The sequence below is a fragment of the Salmo salar genome, unplaced genomic scaffold (genome assembly GCF_905237065.1).
Source record: "Salmo salar unplaced genomic scaffold, Ssal_v3.1, whole genome shotgun sequence".
In the NCBI taxonomy this organism is placed as follows: Eukaryota; Metazoa; Chordata; class Actinopteri; order Salmoniformes; family Salmonidae; genus Salmo; species Salmo salar.
In genome coordinates, this window is record NW_025549843.1 from 64,230 (window position 1) to 85,000 (window position 20,771).

The 20,771-nt window shown below is 49.1% G+C and overlaps 1 protein-coding gene across 1 annotated transcript in view; it reads left to right on the forward strand.

The window, feature by feature from the left end:
* Positions 1 to 20,771, forward strand: part of LOC106590754 (centrosomal protein of 192 kDa) — an 87,191-nt gene that overhangs the window by 31,440 nt on the left and 34,980 nt on the right. The window contains 14 exon segments of the mRNA XM_045713563.1: positions 1,205 to 1,331; positions 1,470 to 1,650; positions 4,257 to 4,793; positions 4,796 to 5,165; positions 6,142 to 6,290; positions 6,504 to 6,734; positions 9,718 to 9,843; positions 11,676 to 11,816; positions 11,917 to 11,980; positions 12,256 to 12,395; positions 12,564 to 12,659; positions 17,630 to 17,748; positions 18,737 to 18,940; positions 20,185 to 20,275. Of these exon segments, the coding sequence (XP_045569519.1) occupies positions 1,205 to 1,331; positions 1,470 to 1,650; positions 4,257 to 4,793; positions 4,796 to 5,165; positions 6,142 to 6,290; positions 6,504 to 6,734; positions 9,718 to 9,843; positions 11,676 to 11,816; positions 11,917 to 11,980; positions 12,256 to 12,395; positions 12,564 to 12,659; positions 17,630 to 17,748; positions 18,737 to 18,940; positions 20,185 to 20,275 (2,576 nt within the window).

Sequence of the window (20,771 nt, forward strand, 5' to 3'; positions counted from 1 at the left end):
GATAGTAATGATCTCTGGTCAGATTGTATTAATGTGGTGGATTGTAATGATCTCTGGTCAGATTGTATTAATGTGGTGGATAGTAATGTGATCTCTGGTCAGATTGTATTAATGTGGTGGATAGTAATGATCTCTGGTTAGATTGTATTAATGTGGTGGATAGTAATGTGATATCTGGTCAGATTGTATTAATGTGGTGGATAGTAATGTGATATCTGGTCAGATTGTATTAATGTGGTGGATAGTAATGATCTCTGGTTAGATTGTATTAATGTGGTGGATAGTAATGATCTCTGGTCAGATTGTATTAATGTGGTTGATAGTAATGATCTCTGGTCAGATTGTATTAATGTGGTGGATAGTAATGATCTCTGGTCAGATTGTATTAATGTGGTGGATAGTAATGATCTCTGGTCAGATTGTATTAATGTGGTGGATAGTAATGATCTCTGGTCAGATTGTATTAATGTGGTGGATAGTAATGATCTCTGGTCAGATTGTATTAATGTGGTGGATAGTAATGATCTCTGGTCAGATTGTATTAATGTGGTGGATAGTAATGTGATATCTGGTCAGATTGTATTAATGTGGTGGATAGTAATGATATCTGGTCAGATTGTATTAATGTGGTGGATAGTAATGATCTCTGGTTAGATTGTATTAATGTGGTGGATAGTAATGTGATATCTGGTCAGATTGTATTAATGTGGTGGATAGTAATGATCTCTGGTCAGATTGTATTAATGTGGTGGATAGTAATGATCTCTGGTCAGATTGTATTAATGTGGTGGATAGTAATGATCTCTGGTCAGATTGTATTAATGTGGTGGATAGTAATGATCTCTGGTTAGATTGTATTAATGTGGTGGATAGTAATGATCTCTGGTCAGATTGTATTAATGTGGTGGATTGTAATGATCTCTGGTCAGATTGTATTAATGTGGTGGATAGTAATGATCTCTGGTCAGATTGTATTAATGTGGTGGATAGTAATGATCTCTGGTCAGATTGTATTAATGTGGTGGATAGTAATGTGATATCTGGTTAGATTGTATTAATGTGGTGGATTGTAATGATCTCTGGTCAGATTGTATTAATGTGGTGGATAGTAATGTGATCTCTGGTCAGATTGTATTAATGTGGTGGATAGTAATGTATTAATATCCTGGTCAGGTTATGGATAGTAATGTGTTGTTCTCTGCAGGTGCATCTCCAGGTACTCCTCTGCATCATGCTGGAGGACCAGAGCAGAGCCAGTGTACCTTCAGACCCTCCACCTCTCCTCTCACCCACTCCTCCCCCTCACAGACCTCCTTCCCCAACCAAGAAGGGTAAATCAATCAATTATTCAATCAATCAAACCATCAATCAGTTATTAAATCAATCAGATGTCAGGTCGTGCCCTCTACTGTGTAACTCTACTTGCAGTTCTTCTTAAATCTTGTATTTCTCTCTGGTTGCCTGTACAGGCCTGTGTGTCCCCCCTCCTCCAGTGTCGGGGACAGGAGACCCCCCAGTGATCTCTCTCCTCCACAGTCCCAGTCCGAGTGGAGTTGTTCCAGTCCCAGTCTCAGCAGGCTGACGTACATCTCTCTGAATGACGGCACGGCTCTCGACAGCACCGGCATCCCAACTCCTGACAGACACAAGGTATAGTAGGCAGCCGATTGGGCCTTCGTATATATGGGCTTCTCTTTCGAATACTCCTTTTCCCGTGTCTCAGTGGGATTCCTGTCGGGCTGTTTTACAAAACGACCAAGAGCTCAATCGCACGTCGTCTGACCGAGGGCCAGCCCTTTTGGTCGTTCTCGGCCTCTCTTCTTCTTTGCGGAAGTGATCAGGACGGTTCCTGAAGCTCTCTCTCCTCTCTGTGTGACTTGAATTCCTGTCTTCCTGCTTTAACAGTTCACAGGTCAACCGTGAGGTCAATGGAGTCGATTAGTGTTCGGTACTTAACCGAATGGGGGGGGAAAAAATGTTTTCTACTTCTGTCTCTGGTGGTAGCTTAACGTGACACGGCTAGCCATCGCGATTTGGTTAACCCCACGCCGTGAGGCGTAAGCTAACTTGGCTAACCATCGCCACTTGGTTAACCCCACGCCGTGAGGCTTAAGCTAACTTGGCTAGCCATCGCCACTTGGTTAACCCCACGCCGTGAGGCTTAAGCTAACTTGGCTAGCCATCGCCACTTGGTTAACCCCACGCCGTGAGGCTTAAGCTAACTTGGCTAGCCATCGCCACTTGGTTAACCCCACGCCGTGAGGCTTAAGCTAACTCTGCTAGCTCGCTGGAAAGCTTACTCTGCTGACACGTAGTTCCCATTGGCTAGCTTTCCATACCTGGAGAGGTAGAATTGCTAGCGTTTCTGTTGTCGAAAGACACGGGGAAAGCACACACTTTCTCTGGTTCGCTGATAATGAGAGATCTCACCACATTTCCCGGCTGGCAAGAAGGAAAGGAGTGGAGGCGTGGAGGCGTGGGAGGCGTGGAGGCGTGGGAGGCGTGGAGGCGTGGGAGGCGTGGGAGGGGTGGGAGGGGTGGAGGCGTGGGAGGGGTGGGAGGCGTGGGAGGCGTGGGAGGCGTGGGAGGCGTGGGAGGAGTGGAGGCATGGGAGGAGTAAAAAATGGGCAAAAAAAAAAGCATTCATTGAATATCCCTTTGAGCTTGGTGAAGTCATTAATTACACTTTGGATGGTATATCAATACACCCAGTTACTATAAAGATAGAGGCGTCCTTCCTAACTCAGTTGCCGGAGAAGAAGGAAACCTCTCAGGGATTTCACCATGAGGCCAATGTTGACTTTAAAACAGTTACAGAGTTTAATGGCTGTGATAGGAGATAACTGAGGATGGATCAACAACATTGTAGTTACTCAAGAATACAAACATAAATGACTGTGAAAAGGAAGCCTGTACAGAATAACAAATATTCCAAAACATGTATCCTGTTTGCAACGAGGCACTAAATTAATACTGCAAAAAAAATGTGGCAAAGCAATTAACACTTTGTATTCTGGACAAAAAGTTATGTTTGGTTCAAGTACAACACATTACTGAGTACCACTCTTTATATTTTCAAGCATCGTGGTGGCTGCATCATGTTATGGGTATGCTTGTCATAGTTAAGGACTGGGGAGTTCTTTAGGATAAAAAGAAATGGAATGGAGCTAAGCACAGGCAAAATCCTAGAGGAAACCCTGGTTCAGTCTGCTTTCCACCAGACACTGGGAGATGAATTCACCTTTCAGCAGGACAATAACCTAAAACACAAGGCCAAATCTACACTGGAGTTGCTTACCAAGAAGACAGTGAATGTTCCTGAGGTGCCAAGTTTACAGTTTTGACCCAATTCTGCTTAAAAATCTTATGACAAGACCTGAAAATGGTTGTCTAGCAATGATCAACAACCAATTTGACAGAACACGAAGAAGAAGAACGGGGCAAATGTTGCACAATCCAGGTGTTGGAACGCTCTTAGATTTACCCAGAAACACTCACAGCAGTAATCGCTCTTAGATTTACCCAGAAACACTCACAGCAGTAATCGCTCTTAGATTTACCCAGAAACACTCCCAGCAGTAATCGCTCTTAGATTTACCCAGAAACACTCACAGCAGTAATCGCTCTTAGATTTACCCAGAAACACTCACAGCAGTAATCGCTCTTAGATTTACCCAGAAACACTCACAGCAGTAATCGCTCTTAGATTTACCCAGAAACACTCACAGCAGTAATCGCTCTTAGATTTACCCAGAAACACTCACAGCAGTAATCGCTCTTAGATTTACCCAGAAACACTCACAGCAGTAATCGCTCTTAGATTTACCCAGAAACACTCACAGCAGTAATCGCTCTTAGATTTACCCAGAAACACTCACAGCAGTAATCACTGGCAATATATTTACTCAGGGGGTTGAATACTTATCTAGGAAACATATATATTACTGTTTCATTTTTTCAGAAATGTTTTACAAATGCTCACATTTTTCTTCCACTTCGACATTTACAAAGTATTTTGTGTTTTAAAAATTCTCAAAGGGTGTGAATACTTTTCTGAAGGCGCTGTATTATCATAGAACCGAGGTAAAGTAACCTTGAGTTTTGGGTGTTTTGTCTTGATTGTTGATGCACAATGTTAAGCTGAATGATGGTTATCTTCCTGGAAAAACTCAGCTAGCTATGTTATGTGCTGGAGTTTTACTAAATGAAGGAATAACCCATGGACTGCGTGATATCTTCTCTCTCCCTTCCCCCAGAGTAATGGCACCATGTCTCTGAGCACCACTATCATCAGGGCCAGTCCCACCCCTGCAGTAGAAGGGGCTGATACCCAGAATCCTTCAGGTCAGGATCTACCTCCTAACCGCTCTACAGACGTCCTCTGTCCTCCTAGACAGTCCAAGAGCCCAGAGTCTCCTCGCCGCTCTAACGGTCCTCGTAGTGGCTCGGTAGACTTGCGGAGTGGTTCAGGTCTGGGCTGTACACGCAGCCAGAGTGAGTGCAACTATCACTGTGGGAATAATAGAGACTACAACCAGCAGAAACGCCACTCCGAACCCAACTCGCACCACCTCGCCAAGGTGGATTCTGGTTACTCCAGCAACCTGAACATCCAGCAGCCCAGCGGTATGGGGGCCAGGGGAACCAGCAGTGGTCCGGGGTCTCAGCCCAGGGGAGTGAGGTCTATCCTGGGGCCAGGACGGGCTTCAGCCTGCCTTCCTCCGAGGACCTGTGCTACATGCCCATCTCCAGCTTCAAGCCCCAGGGCTCCATGGTGGACCTGCATCCAGGGGTCCCCAGCCTCCTGACGGGGCGCTCCCTCTTCAGCTCCCAGCTGGCACAGCAGAACCTGGGTTCAGATGGAGCTCTACACCCTGGTCTCTCTCTGCCTGCTCCCTACCACCACATGGCAGCAGCAGGGAACGGCCTGTACGGTCACGCTCTGTCCTCACGGTTAGGACCCAACGTTGATCCCTCAGTCAGACACCTCCACAGCTCTGGGGGTCTGGGTGTCTCTGGGCCTGGTGGACCAGGAGGTCCTGGGGGTCTGTACCACTGCTCTAACCCCCACCTCAAACCCTTGGACCCAGGACTGATGGAGGAGAACCCCTACAGCCAGCGCTGTGTAGCCTCGTGGTCTAACGGCAGCCTTCCCGAACTCGCAGGTTAGTCTTCCTGAACTCGCAGGTTAGTCTTCCCGAACTCGCAGGTTAGTCTTCCCGAACTCGCAGGTTAGTCTTCCCGAACTCGCAGGTTAGTCTTCCCGAACTCGCAGGTTAGTCTTCCCGAACTCGCAGGTTAGTCTTCCCGAACTCGCAGGTTAGTCTTCCCGAACTCGCAGGTTAGTCTTCCCGAACTCGCAGGTTAGTCTTCCCGAACTCGCAGGTTAGTCTTCCCGAACTCGCAGGTTAGTCTTCCCGAACTCGCAGGTTAGTCTTCCCGAACTCGCAGGTTAGTCTTCCCGAACTCGCAGGTTAGTCTTCCCGAACTCGCAGGTTAGTCTTCCCGAACTCGCAGGTTAGTCTTCCCGAACTCGCAGGTTAGTCTTCCCGAACTCGCAGGTTAGCCTTCCCGAACTCGCAGGTTAGCCTTCCCGAACTCGCAGGTTAGCCTTCCCGAACTCGCAGGTTAGCCTTCCCGAACTCGCAGGTTAGCCTTCCCGAACTCGCAGGTTAGCCTTCTCGCAGGTTAGCCTTCTCGCAGGTTAGCCTTCTCGCAGGTTAGCGCCTTCTCGCAGGTTAGCGCCTTCTCGCAGGTTAGCGCCTTCTCGCAGGTTAGCGCCTTCGCAGGTTAGCGCCTTCTCGCAGGTTAGCGCCTTCTCGCAGGTTAGCGCCTTCTCGCAGGTTAGCGCCTTCTCGCAGGTTAGCGCCTTCTCGCAGGTTAGCGCCTTCTCGCAGGTTAGCGCCTTCCCGCAGGTTAGCCTTCCCGCAGGTTAGCCTTCCCGCAGGTTAGCCTTCCCGCAGGTTAGCCTTCCCGCAGGTTAGCCTTCAATCAGTTCTGGAATGGTATCTTGAATCACTCCAGATAAGAGGGTGTGTTGCAGTTGGAAGAGTTTGAAACGGTGTATCTCAATCTTGAGTGACAAATACGTGTAATTTTGTCAGCTTTAAGATAACCCTGGACCCCTCTCCAATCCTCCAGCCCAGGTCGTGATCCCTGAGGAGCTGAGGTTCCCCCATGCCTGCTGTGTGGGCATCTCCTCTCAGACCTCACTGGGCATCTTCAACCCCTCCGAGCGCTGGCAGCAGGTCTCCATCACAGTCACCAGCCTGGCCATCGACGGAGAGAAGGTGAGTCATTTTGTTTCTAATGAATTTGTAAAGAGGACAATGATTTACAGAGAATTGTATGGTCTGAAATAGTGTCAACAAAAATGTAAAAATAAAAATGCTGAGAGAATATTTTAGCAAATTGAGAGCCAATAAATAGTCCCGGAAATGTAACCACTCTGAAGAACGAGGAACTGCTGTCGAACCATAATGTCCATTTCCTGTCCCGCCCAGTTTGATTCATTCCCGTACCAGTGGCTGATAGTGAAGAACAAGACTATCATTGGCCCTAAGAGCACGGAGGAGCAGAAGGTGCTGTTCATCCCACCTCAGGCCGGGGTTTACCAGGCTGTCCTCAGTGTCTCGTCCTGGCCTGCCTCCGCTGAGGCCCAGGCTGCCTCCCGCGCCGAGGTGTTCGCCAAGAGGGTGGTCCTCGTCGCCATGGCAGAGAACCCTGCTCTGGAGGTAAGGGGGGGTGCGGCTGATCAATTGTTGGCTTGTTAGATTTAATCCCAAGTGAGGAGTGGGTGTAACTAATGTCGATCGTTAGTATAGCTTTGAGTCCATGTCAGGACAGGAAGTACACCTACTACATGCTTCCTGTTTGGTTTGTTTCGCTGCTTATATTTCAGTGTTTTTAAACAATAGTTGTGTAGAACCTCAAGGTCTCTGTTCTAGTTGGTTGATATCAATGATGTTTCCCCTCTGGAATAGAGAACAGATTATATTCTGGGTGGGTTCTCCTCTGGAACAGATTATATTCTGGGTGGGTTCTCCTCTGGAACACATTATATTCTGGGTGGGTTCTCCACTGGAACACATTATATTCTGGGTGGGTTCTCCACTGGAACACATTATATTCTGGGTGGGTTCTCCACTGGAACACATTATATTCTGGGTGGGTTCTCCACTGGAACAGATAACACATTATATTCTGGGTGGGTTCTCCTCTGGAACACATTATATTCTGGGTGGGTTCTCCTCTGGAACACATTATATTCTGGGTGGGTTCTCCACTGGAACACATTATATTCTGGGTGGGTTCTCCACTGGAACACATTATATTCTGGGTGGGTTCTCCACTGGAACACATTATATTCTGGGTGGGTTCTCCACTGGAACAGATAACACATTATATTCTGGGTGGGTTCTCCACTGGAACACATTATATTCTGGGTGGGTTCTCCACTGGAACAGATAACACATTATATTCTGGGTGGGTTCTCCACTGGAACAGATTATATTCTGGGTGGGTTCTCCTCTGGAACACATTATATTCTGGGTGGGTTCTCCACTGGAACACATTATATTCTGGGTGGGTTCTCCACTGGAACACATTATATTCTGGGTGGGTTCTCCACTGGAACACATTATATTCTGGGTGGGTTCTCCACTGGAACACATTATATTCTGGGTGGGTTCTCCACTGGAACAGATAACACATTATATTCTGGGTGGGTTCTCCACTGGAACACATTATATTCTGGGTGGGTTCTCCACTGGAACACATTATATTCTGGGTGGGTTCTCCACTGGAACACATTATATTCTGGGTGGGTTCTCCACTGGAACACATTATATTCTGGGTGGGTTCTCCACTGGAACACGTTATATTCTGGGTGGGTTCTCCACTGGAACACGTTATATTCTGGGTGGGTTCTCCACTGGAACACGTTATATTCTGGGTGGGTTCTCCACTGGAACACGTTATATTCTGGGTGGGTTCTCCACTGGAACACGTTATATTCTGGGTGGGTTCTCCACTGGAACACGTTATATTCTGGGTGGGTTCTCCACTGGAACACGTTATATTCTGGGTGGGTTCTCCACTGGAACACGTTATATTCTGGGTGGGTTCTCCACTGGAACACGTTATATTCTGGGTGGGTTCTCCACTGGAACACGTTATATTCTGGGTGGGTTCTCCACTGGAACACGTTATATTCTGGGTGGGTTCTCCACTGGAACACGTTATATTCTGGGTGGGTTCTCCACTGGAACACGTTATATTCTGGGTGGGTTCTCCACTGGAACACGTTATATTCTGGGTGGGTTCTCCACTGGAACACGTTATATTCTGGGTGGGTTCTCCACTGGAACACGTTATATTCTGGGTGGGTTCTCCACTGGAACACGTTATATTCTGGGTGGGTTCTCCACTGGAACACGTTATATTCTGGGTGGGTTCTCCACTGGAACACATTATATTCTGGGTGGGTTCTCCACTGGAACACATTATATTCTGGGTGGGTTCTCCACTGGAACACATTATATTCTGGGTGGGTTCTCCACTGGAACACATTATATTCTGGGTGGGTTCTCCACTGGAACACATTATATTCTGGGTGGGTTCTCCACTGGAACACATTATATTCTGGGTGGGTTCTCCACTGGAACACATTATATTCTGGGTGGGTTCTCCACTGGAACACATTATATTCTGGGTGGGTTCTCCACTGGAACACATTATATTCTGGGTGGGTTCTCCACTGGAACACATTATATTCTGGGTGGGTTCTCCACTGGAACACATTATATTCTGGGTGGGTTCTCCACTGGAACACATTATATTCTGGGTGGGTTCTCCACTGGAACACATTATATTCTGGGTGGGTTCTCCACTGGAACACATTATATTCTGGGTGGGTTCTCCACTGGAACACATTATATTCTGGGTGGGTTCTCCACTGGAACACATTATATTCTGGGTGGGTTCTCCACTGGAACACATTATATTCTGGGTGGGTTCTCCACTGGAACACATTATATTCTGGGTGGGTTCTCCACTGGAACACATTATATTCTGGGTGGGTTCTCCACTGGAACACATTATATTCTGGGTGGGTTCTCCACTGGAACACATTATATTCTGGGTGGGTTCTCCACTGGAACACATTATATTCTGGGTGGGTTCTCCACTGGAACACATTATATTCTGGGTGGGTTCTCCACTGGAACACATTATATTCTGGGTGGGTTCTCCACTGGAACACATTATATTCTGGGTGGGTTCTCCACTGGAACACATTATATTCTGGGTGGGTTCTCCACTGGAACACATTATATTCTGGGTGGGTTCTCCACTGGAACACATTATATTCTGGGTGGGTTCTCCACTGGAACACATTATATTCTGGGTGGGTTCTCCACTGGAACACATTATATTCTGGGTGGGTTCTCCACTGGAACACATTATATTCTGGGTGGGTTCTCCACTGGAACACATTATATTCTGGGTGGGTTCTCCACTGGAACACATTATATTCTGGGTGGGTTCTCCACTGGAACACATTATATTCTGGGTGGGTTCTCCACTGGAACACATTATATTCTGGGTGGGTTCTCCACTGGAACACATTATATTCTGGGTGGGTTCTCCACTGGAACACATTATATTCTGGGTGGGTTCTCCACTGGAACACATTCTATTCTGGGTTCTCCTCTCCAGGTGGATGTAGGGAAGTGTGGCGGTCTGGATTTTGGGGACCTGGCAGGTGGCTGTGCCAAAGCTCTGCCTCTGAAGCTGCTGAACAGGACTCATGCTACTGTTCCTGTTCGACTGGTTATCAGTGCTGTAAGACAATGCTATGCACTACATTACCATACAATACAATGCTATGCACTACATTACCATACAATACAATGCTATGCACTACATTACCATACAATACAATGCTATGCACAACATTACCATACAATACAATGCTATGCACTACATTACCATACAATACAATGCTATGCACTACATTACCGTGCAATGCAATGCTATGCACTACATTACCATACAATACAATGCTATGCACTACATTACCATACAATACAATGCTATGCACTACATTACCATACAATACAATGCTATGCACTACATTACCATACAATACAATGCTATGCACTACATTACCATACAATACAATGCTATGCACTACATTACCATACAATACAATGCTATGCACTACATTACCGTACAATACAATGCTATGCACTACATTACCATACAATGCTATGCACTACATTACCATACAATACAATGCTATGCACTACATTACCATACAATACAATGCTATGCACTACATTACCATACAATACAATGCTATGCACTACATTACTATGCAGTACAGTACAATGCTATGCAATACAATGCTTTGCAGTACATTGCGATGCAGTACAGTGCAGCAACAGACAATAACTAATGTTGTATAGGTCATTACTCTTCTGTCTGAGTTGTGCAGAACTTTGTCATGCAGGCCTCATTTTCAACAGCCATGGCCCTCGATGTCCCCTCGCGTGGCCGTCCGTAATGCTACCTAAAAAAAAATATGTATTTTCCTTTCAGCCGAAGTGTCCGTTGTTCCCTTTGGCTGAGTATAATAATTCTAATTCCCAGCTGCCAATCGCCGCGCTCCGAAGCGCCTCACTCACACGGCTCTGTCACTTATCGCCGTTCTTATTACCGTAATTTCCGGACTATTGAGCGCACCTGAATATAAGCCGCACCCACTGAATTAAAAAATATATATATTATTTTGAACACAAATAAGCCAGGCTGTCTCCCGGGGCTCGGTGCGCCAGGCTGTCTCCCGGGGCTCGGTGCGCCAGGCTGTCTCCCGGGGCTCGGCGCGCCAGGCTGTCTCCCGGGGCTCGGTGTGCCAGGCTGTCTCCCGGGGCTCGGTGCGCCAGGCTGTCTCCCGGGGCTCGGTGCGCCAGGCTGTCTCCCGGGGCTCGGTGCGCCAGGCTGTCTCCCGGGGCTCGGTGCGCCAGGCTGTCTCCCGGGGCTCGGTGTGCCAGGCTGTCTCCCGGGGCTCGGTGCGCCAGGCTGTCTCCCGGTGCGCCAGGCTGTCTCCCGGGGCTCGGTGTGCCAGGCTGTCGTCCGGGGCTCGGCGCGCCAGGCTGTCTCCCGGGGCTCGGTGCGCCAGGCTGTCTCCCGGTGTGCCAGGCTGTCTCCCGGGGCTCGGTGTGCCAGGCTGTCTCCCGGGGCTCGGTGCGCCAGGCTGTCTCCCGGTGTGCCAGGCTGTCGCCCGGGGCTCGGTGTGCCAGGCTGTCTCCCGGGGCTCGGTGCGCCAGGCTGTCTCCTACGCTTTGATCATTCATTATCTATACACATTTACATACACCTATGTTTTAACAGAAAAGCTAGTGTTTTTTTTGGATTTTCAAATCACTTTAATTGGCTATTTTGGTTAAATGTCCTTGGTACCCCGGGCAGATGGCGTCGTTGCCCCGGGCAGATGGCGTCGTTGCCCCGGGCAGATTGGGCACCTCCAAATGGCCTTGCCCCTAAAAAATCCTGAAATTCCAGGTCTGATGTCATCTTTCTGTTACTTCAAAAGCACTTTGATTTTTGTTAAAATATTTGGTTTATACAAGCACACGTTGATAGATATGGTCTCTGTGACGTCGTGTTTCTAGAACGCCACGGCCTGGCGCTGCTTCACTTTCTCCAAGAGTCCCGTTGCCATGACAGCTGAGGGCTTGCTGCAGGCGGGGACTCTGACCTCACTGGCCGCTCCGTCCGTCATGAACCACGTGATGCACGCCAGCTACGGAGAGGTGAGTGAACCTGGACCCGCCAGGTCGTCTCCAGTGGCTTCAATAGTCGAGTCGTTTCTGAGGGATGTTTCTGGGATGTTGTTTTTGTGTTGTCTTTCAGAATCCAGAGAGCTTCATGGTTTGGGTTCACTTCCACGCTCCACAGAAGTACCAGTCCTGTTCAGGTATGGCCCCCTGGCCTGTTCGGGTACGGGGGCCCCCTGGCCCGTTCGGGTACGGGGGCCCCCTGGCCCGTTCGGGTACGGGGGCCCCCTGGCCCGTTCGGGTACGGGGGCCCCCTGGCCCGTTCGGGTACGGGGGCCCCCTGGCCCGTTCGGGTACGGGGGCCCCCTGGCCCGTTCGGGTACGGGGGCCCCCTGGCCTTGCTCCATGAATATTAATACACAAGATGCCCTTCAGCCACCAGTCACAGCTGTTTGTCATGTCTGATGTCATACAGGTGCTCTCGGTCCAGCGGATGAATACAGTGCACGGGTGGACATCGAGGTGGACTGTCCGGGCCCCAGTCATGTGATCAGGAGCGTCCCTCTCAGAGCCAGGTCCGGAACGGCCAGAGTACACGCCCCTAAAGACCTCCAGGTAGGAACTGACCCGTCGCTCCGCTGACATGAGACTAGTCTTTCCGTTCCCGGGTTTAACTGGGAAACCAGTGGGTTCTATTGCCTTTTCTAACACATTCCATATTACAGTTGGGCTTGACCTTCTGTAATTCTTTTCTCATATATCTTTTTTTTGGTGGGGGGGGGGCAGACTGTTAACCTCTCGGCAGCGATTGGTCAGTCCAGCGAGCAGACTCTGCCTCTGAAGAACGCAGGCAACATTGATGTTCAGCTGAAACTCAAGGTATTCGGTCCCTTTTACTTCCCTGTTTGATCTGTGGTTTAATAAGCCTGGGGGATGGGTTGGCATTGTGGTTTAATAAGCCTGGGGGATGGGTTGGCATTGTGGTTTAATAAGCCTGGGGGATGGGTTGGCATTGGGGTTTAATAAGCCTGGGGGATGGGTTGGCATTGGGGTTTAATAACCCTGGGGGATGTGTTGGCATTGGGGTTTAATAAGCCTGGGGGATGGGTTGGCATTGGGGTTTAATAAGCCTGGGGGATGGGTTGGCATTGGGGTTTAATAAGCCTGGGGGATGGGTTGGCATTGGGGTTTAATAAGCCTGGGGGATGGGTTGGCATTGGGGTTTAATAAGCCTGGGGGATGGGTTGGCATTGTGTTTATAATAAGCCTGGGGGATGTGGTGGCATTGTGTTTATAATAAGCCTGGGGGATGTGGTGGCATTGTGTTTATAATAAGCCTGGGGGATGTGGTGGCATTGTGTTTATAATAACCCTGGGGGATGTGTTGGCATTGTGGTTTAATAACCCTGGGGGATGTGTTGGCATTGTGTTTATAATAAGCCTGGGGGATGTGTTGGCATTGTGTTTATAATAAGCCTGGGGGATGTGTTGGCATTGTGGTTTAATAAGCCTTGGGGTTGTGTTGGCATTGTGTTTATAATAAGCCTGGGGGATGTGGTGGCATTGTGGTTTAATAAGCCTGGGGGATGGGTTGGCATTGGGGTTTAATAAGCCTGGGGATGGGTTGGCATTGGGGTTTAATAAGCCTGGGGGATGGGTTGGCATTGGGGTTTAATAAGCCTGGGGGATGTGTTGGCATTGTGGTTTAATAAGCCTTGGGGTTGTGTTGGCATTGTGTTTATAATAAGCCTGGGGGATGTGGTGGCATTGTGTTTATAATAAGCCTGGGGGATGTGGTGGCATTGTGTTTATAATAAGCCTGGGGGATGTGGTGGCATTGTGTTTATAATAACCCTGGGGGATGTGTTGGCATTGTGGTTTAATAACCCTGGGGGATGTGTTGGCATTGTGTTTATAATAAGCCTGGGGGATGTGTTGGCATTGTGTTTATAATAAGCCCTGGGGGATGTGGTGGCATTGTGTTTATAATAAGCCTGGGGGATGTGTTGGCATTGTGGTTTAATAAGCCTTGGGGTTGTGTTGGCATTGTGTTTATAATAAGCCTGGGGGATGTGGTGGCATTGTGTTTATAATAAGCCTGGGGGATGTGGTGGCATTGTGTTTATAATAAGCCTGGGGGATGTGTTGGCATTGTGTTTATAATAAGCCTGGGGGATGTGTTGGCATTGTGTTTATAATAAGCCTGGGGGATGTGTTGGCATTGTGGTTATAATAAGCCTGGGGGATGTGTTGGCATTGTGGTTATAATAAGCCTGGGGGATGTGTTGGCATTGTGGTTATAATAAGCCTGGGGGATGTGTTGGCATTGTGGTTTAATAAGCCTGGGGGATGTGTTGGCATTGTGTTTATAATAAGCCTGGGGGATGTGTTGGCAATGTGGTTTAATAAGCCTGGGGGATGTGTTGGCATTGTGGTTTAATAAGCCTGGGGGATGTGTTGGCATTGTGGTTTAATAAGCCTGGGGATGTGTTGGAATTGGGGTTTAATAAGCCTGGGGATGTGTTGGCATTGTGGTTTAATAAGCCTGGGGGATGTGTTGGCATTGTGGTTTAATAAGCCTGGGGGATGTGTTGGCATTGTGGTTTAATAAGCCTGGGGGATGTGTTGGCATTGGGGTTTAATAAGCCTGGGGGATGTGTTGGCATTGGGGTTTAATAAGCCTGGGGGATGTGTTGGCATTGGGGTTTAATAAGCCTGGGGGATGTGTTGGCATTGTGTTTATAATAAGCCTGGGGGATGGGTTGGCATTGGGGTTTAATAAGCCTGGGGGATGGGTTGGCATTGTGGTTTAATAAGCCTGGGGGATGTGTTGGCATTGTGGTTTAATAAGCCTGGGGGATGTGTTGGCATTGGGGTTTAATAAGCCTGGGGGATGTGTTGGCATTGGGGTTTAATAAGCCTGGGGGATGTGTTGGCATTGTGTTTATAATAAGCCTGGGGGATGTGTTGGCATTGTGTTTATAATAAGCCTGGGGGATGTGTTGGCATTGTGTTTATAATAAGCCTGGGGGATGTGTTGGCATTGTGGTTTAATAAGCCTGGGGGATGTGTTGGCATTGTGGTTTAATAAGCCTGGGGGATGTGTTGGCATTGTGTTTATAATAAGCCTGGGGGATGTGTTGGCATTGTGGTTTAATAAGCCGTGGGGATGTGTTGGCATTGTGGTTTAATAAGCCGTGGGGATGTGTTGGCATTGTGTTTATAATAAGCCGTGGGGATGTGTTGGCATTGTGGTTTAATAAGCCTGGGGGATGTGTTGGCATTGTGTTTATAATAAGCCTGGGGGATGTGTTGGCATTTTGTTTATAATAAGCCTGGGGTATGTGTTGGCATTGTGTTAATAATAAGCCTGGGGGATGTGTTGGCATTGTGGTTTAATAAGCCTGGGGGGATGTGTTGGCATTGTGGTTTAATAAGCCTGGGGGTTGTGTTGGCTTTGTGTTTATAATAAGCCTGGGGGTTGTTTTGGCATTGTGGTTATAATAAGCCTGGGGGATGTGTTGGCATTGTGTTTATAATAAGCCTGGGGGATGTGTTGGCATTGTGTTTATAATAAGCCTGGGGGATGTGTTGGCATTGTGTTTATAATAAGCCTGGGGGATGTGTTGGCATTGGGGTTTATAATAAGCCTGGGGGATGTGTTGGCATTGTGTTTATAATAAGCCTGGGGGATGTGTTGGCATTGTGTTTATAATAAGCCTGGGGGATGTGTTGGCATTGGGGTTTAATAAGCCTGGGGGATGTGTTGGCATTGGGGTTTATAATAATCCTGGGGGATGTGTTGGCATTGTGGTTTATAATAAGCCTGTGGGATGTGTTGGCATTGTGTTTATAATAAGCCTGGGGGATGTGTTGGCATTGTGTTTATAATAAGCCTGGGGGATGTGTTGGCATTGTGTTTATAATAAGCCTGGGGGATGTGTTGGCATTGTGTTTATAATAAGCCTGGGGGATGGGTTGGCATTGTGTTTATAATAAGCCTGGGGGATGTGTTGGCATTGTGTTTATAATAAGCCTGGGGGATGTGTTGGCATTGTGTTTATAATAAGCCTGGGGGATGTGTTGGCATTGTGGTTATAATAAGCCTGGGGGATGTGTTGGCATTGGGCTTTAATAAGCCTGGGGGATGTGTTGGCATTGTGGTTTAATAAGCCTGGGGGATGTGTTGGCATTGTGGTTTAATAAGCCTGGGGGATGTGTTGGCCTTGTGGTTTATAATAAGCCTGTGGGATGTGTTGGCCTTGTGGTTTATAATAAGCCTGTGGGATGTGTTGGCATTGTGTTTATAATAAGCCTGGGGGATGTGTTGGCATTGTGTTTATAATAAGCCTGGGGGATGTGTTGGCATTGTGGTTTAATAAGCCTGGGGGATGTGTTGGCATTGTGTTTATAATAAGCCTGGGGGATGTGTTGGCAATGTGGTTTAATAAGCCTGGGGGATGTGTTGGCATTGTGGTTTAATAAGCCTGGGGGATGTGTTGGCATTGTGGTTTAATAAGCCTGGGGGATGTGTTGGCATTGTGGTTTAATAAGCCTGGGGGATGTGTTGGCATTGTGTTTATAATAAGCCTGGGGGATGTGTTGGCAATGTGGTTTAATAAGCCTGGGGGATGTGTTGGCATTGTGGTCCTCAGCATGTCTTTTCCTCAAGGACAGAACAGAACTATGGCCTCCTGGGTGGTGCTGACTGACTATGGCCTCCTGGGTGGTGCTGACGGACTATGGCCTCCTGGGTGGTGCTGACTGACTATAGCCTCCTGGGTGGTGCTGACTGACTATGGCCTCCTGGGTGGTGCTGACTGACTATGGCCTCCTGGGTGGTGCTGACTGACTATGGCCTCCTGGGCGGTGCTGACTGACTATGGCCTCCTGGGTGGTGCTGACTGACTATGGCCTCCTGGGTGGTGCTGACTGACTATGGCCTCCTGGGTGGTGCTGACTGACTATGGCCTCCTGGGTGGTGCTGACTGACTATGGCCTCCTGGGTGGTGCTGACGGACTATGGCCTCCTGGGTGGTGCTGACGGACTATGGCCTCCTGGGTGGTGCTGACTGACTATGGCCTCCTGGGTGGTGCTGACTGACTATGGCCTCCTGGGTGGTGCTGACTGACTATGGCCTCCTGGGTGGTGCTGACTGACTATGGCCTCCTGGGTGGTGCTGACTGACTATGGCCTCCTGGGTGGTGCTGACTGACTATGGCCTCCTGGGTGGTGCTGACTGATATGACCTCCTGGGTGGTGCTGGGTGGTGTTGATATGGCCTCCTGGGTGGTGCTGGGTGGTGTTGATATGACCTCCTGGGTGGTGCTGGGTGGTGTTGATATGACCTGCTGGGTGGTGCTGATATGACCTGCTGGGGGGTGCTGGGTGGTGCTGATATGACCTCCTGGGTGGTGCTGGGTGGTGCTGATATGACCTCCTGGGTGGTGCTGGGTGGTGTTGATATGACCTCCTGGGTGGTGCTGGGTGGTGTTGATACGGCCCCCTGGGTGGTGCTGGGTGGTGTTGATACGACCCCCTGGGTGGTGCTGGGTGGTGTTGATATGACCTCCTGGGTGGTGCTGGGTGGTGTTGATATGACCTGCTGGGTGGTGTTTATATGGCTTCCTGGGTGGTGCTGGGTGGTGTTGATATGACCTGCTGGGTGGTGTTTATATGGCTTCCTGGGTGGTGCTGGGTGGTGTTGATATGACCTGCTGGGTGGTGTTGATACGGCCCCCTGGGTGGTGCTGGGTGGTGTTGATATGACCTCCTGGGTGGTGCTGGGTGGTGTTGATATGACCTGCTGGGTGGTGTTGATTGACCTCCTGGTGGTTCTCGTCTTCAGAACAGCGGTGGTGATGACTGTTTCTCTGTGAGTCCTGAGGAGCTGTGTCTGCGTGCCGGGGAGGAGCAAGGCATTGTGGTCTCGTTCACCTCTCAGGGCGGCAGGAAGGACCGAGAGAGGTACTTTTCATTTATTTTATTTATTTAAAATTTACACACTTCAGTGTTCTGACCATCTGGCCTTGTGGAAATCCTTCTACATTACTCAGTGTTCTGGCCTTGTGGAAAGCCTTCTACATTACTCAGTGTTCTGGCCTTGTGGAAAGCCTTCTACATTACTCAGTGTTCTGGCCTTGTGGAAAGCCTTCTACATTACTCAGTGTTCTGGCCTTGTGGAAAGCCTTCTACATTACTCAGTGTTCTGGCCTTGTGGAAAGCCTTCTACATTACTCAGTGTTCTGGCCTTGTGGAAATCCTTCTACATTACTCAGTGTTCTGGCCTTGTGGAAAGCCTTGTACATTACTCAGTGTTCTGGCCTTGTGGAAATCCTTCTACATTACTCAGTGTTCTGGCCTTGTGGAAATCCTTCTACATTACTCAGTGTTCTGGCCTTGTGGAAAGCCTTCTACATTACTCAGTGTTCTGGCCTTGTGGAAAGCCTTCTACATTACTCAGTGTTCTGGCCTTGTGGAAATCCTTCTACATTACTCAGTGTTCTGGCCTTGTGGAAAGCCTTCTACATTACTCAGTGTTCTGGCCTTGTGGAAATCCTTCTACATTACTCAGTGTTCTGGCCTTGTGGAAAGCCTTCTACATTACTCAGTGTTCTGGCCTTGTGGAAAGCCTTCTACATTACTCAGTGTTCTGGCCTTGTGGAAAGCCTTGTACATTACTCAGTGTTCTGGCCTTGTGGAAAGCCTTCTACATTACTCAGTGTTCTGGCCTTGTGGAAAGCCTTCTACATTACTCAGTGTTCTGGCCTCGTAGAAAGCCTTGTACATTACTCAGTGTTGTACTTCAGAGTGTAATCGATCGGATGCTCTTGGATTCTTGTTCCGGCAGCTCAAGACTTTTCCCTGTGTTTTCGTTCTGTGTCCCTTTTGTGTTTTCATGCTACTTCCTGTTCTGAGGGTTTTTTTTTTTTCTTCCTGTGTTTGTCCTCTCCAGTGTCCTGACCATCCTGGTGCTGCCGTCTGGTCCCCAGTACGAGGTGGTGCTGAAGGGACAGGTGGTACCAGAGGAGAGGGGTAACCCTGCTGCCGTACCCGGTCCTGCCTCTGCCCTGGGCTTGCTGCCCCCCAGTGAGGTGCCTCCCATCCTCTCAAACAAGCAGTTGGTGGCCTGGGGAGGGGTCACGCTGGGCAGGGCTGTGTAAGGAACATTTTCTACACTCTTCCGTGTTGGTCATAATGATTCACCCGTATGTAGTTGCTACCTAGTGGCGCAGCGGTCGAAGGCACTGCAAGAGGCGTCACTACGGTCCCTGGTTCGACTCCGGGCTGTATCATATCCGGCCGTGATTGGGAGTCCCACAGGGCGACGCACAATTGGCCCAGCGTCGTCCGGGTTTGGCCGTAATTGTAAATAAGAATTTGTTCTGAACTGTCTTGCCTGGTTAAATATGTTTTTTAAATCTTGTGTTTTGAACATGGATACAAAGCTGTTGAAGAGGGTGATTGGTGTAGCTGTGGAGGTGGTGTAGCTGTGAAGGTGGTGTAGCTGTGAAGGTGGTGTAGCTGTGAAGGTGGTGTAGCTGTGAAGGTGGTGTAGCTGTGAAGGTGGTGTAGCTGTGAAGGTGGTGTAGCTGTGGAGGTGGTGTAGCTGTGGAGGTGGTGTAGCTGTGGAGGTGGTGTAGCTGTGAAGGTGGTGTAGCTGTGAAGGTGGTGTAGCTGTGAAGGTGGTGTAGCTGTGGAGGTGGTGTAGCTGTGGAGGTGGTGTAGCTGTGGAGGTGGTGTAGCCGTGGAGGTGGTGTAGCTGTGGAGGTGGTGTAGCTGTGGAGGTGGTGTAGCTGTGGAGGTGGTGTAGCCGTGGAGGTGGTGTAGCCGTGGAGGTGGTGTAGCTGTGGAGGTGGTGTAGCTGTGGAGGTGGTGTAGCTGTGGAGGTGGTGTAGCTGTGAAGGTGGTGTAGCTGTGGAGGTGGTGTAGCTGTGGAGGTGGTGTAGCTGTGAAGGTGGTGTAGCTGTGAAGGTGGTGTAGCTGTGAAGGTGGTGTAGCTGTGAAGGTGGTGTAGCTGTGGAGGTGGTGTAGCTGTGGAGGTGGTGTAGCTGTGAAGGTGGTGTAGCTGTGAAGGTGGTGTAGCTGTGGTGTAGCTGTGGTGTAGCTGTGGTGTAGCTGTGGTGTAGCTGTGGTGTAGCTGTGGTGTAGCTGTGTAGCCGTGGTGTAGCCGTGGAGGTGGTGTAGCCGTGGAGGTGGTGGAGCCGTGGAGGTGGTGGAGGTGGTGTAGCCGGTGTAGCCGTGGTATAGCCGTGGAGGTGGTGTAGCCGGTGGAGGTGGTGTAGCCGGTGGAGGTGGTGGAGCCGTGGAGGTGGTGGAGGTGGTGTAGCCGTGGAGGTGGTGGAGCCGTGGAGGACTTTGTGTAGCTGTTAGAGCTCTGAATGTCCTCCTCTACCTGTACAGACAACAGAAGCTGGTTCTTCGTAACAACTCCCCCAACACAACACACCACCTGCGTCTGCTGATCAGAGGACAAGATCACAGCTGTTTCCAGGTAACAACCAAAACTCCTTAACCTGTCCAGCTACTCTAGACTGCTCCTTAACCTGTCCAGCTACTCTAGACTGCTCTTTAACCTGTCCAGCTACTCTAGACTGCTCCTTAACCTGTCCAGCTACTCTAGACTGCTCTTTAACCTGTCCAGCTACTCTAGACTGCTCCTTAACCTGTCCAGCTACTCTAGACTGCTCCTTAACCTGTCCAGCTACTCTAGACTGCTCCTTAACCTGTCCAGCTACTCTAGACTGCTCCTCAACCTGGCCAGCTACTCTAGACTGCTCCTTAACCTGTCCAGCTACTCTAGACTGCTCTTTAACCTGTCCAGCTACTCTAGACTGCTCCTTAACCTGTCCAGCTACTCTAGACTGCTCCTTAACCTGTCCAGCTACTCTAGACTGCTCCTCAACCTGGCCAGCTACTCTAGACTGCTCCTTAACCTGTCCAGCTACTCTAGACTGCTCTTTAACCTGTCCAGCTACTCTAGACTGCTC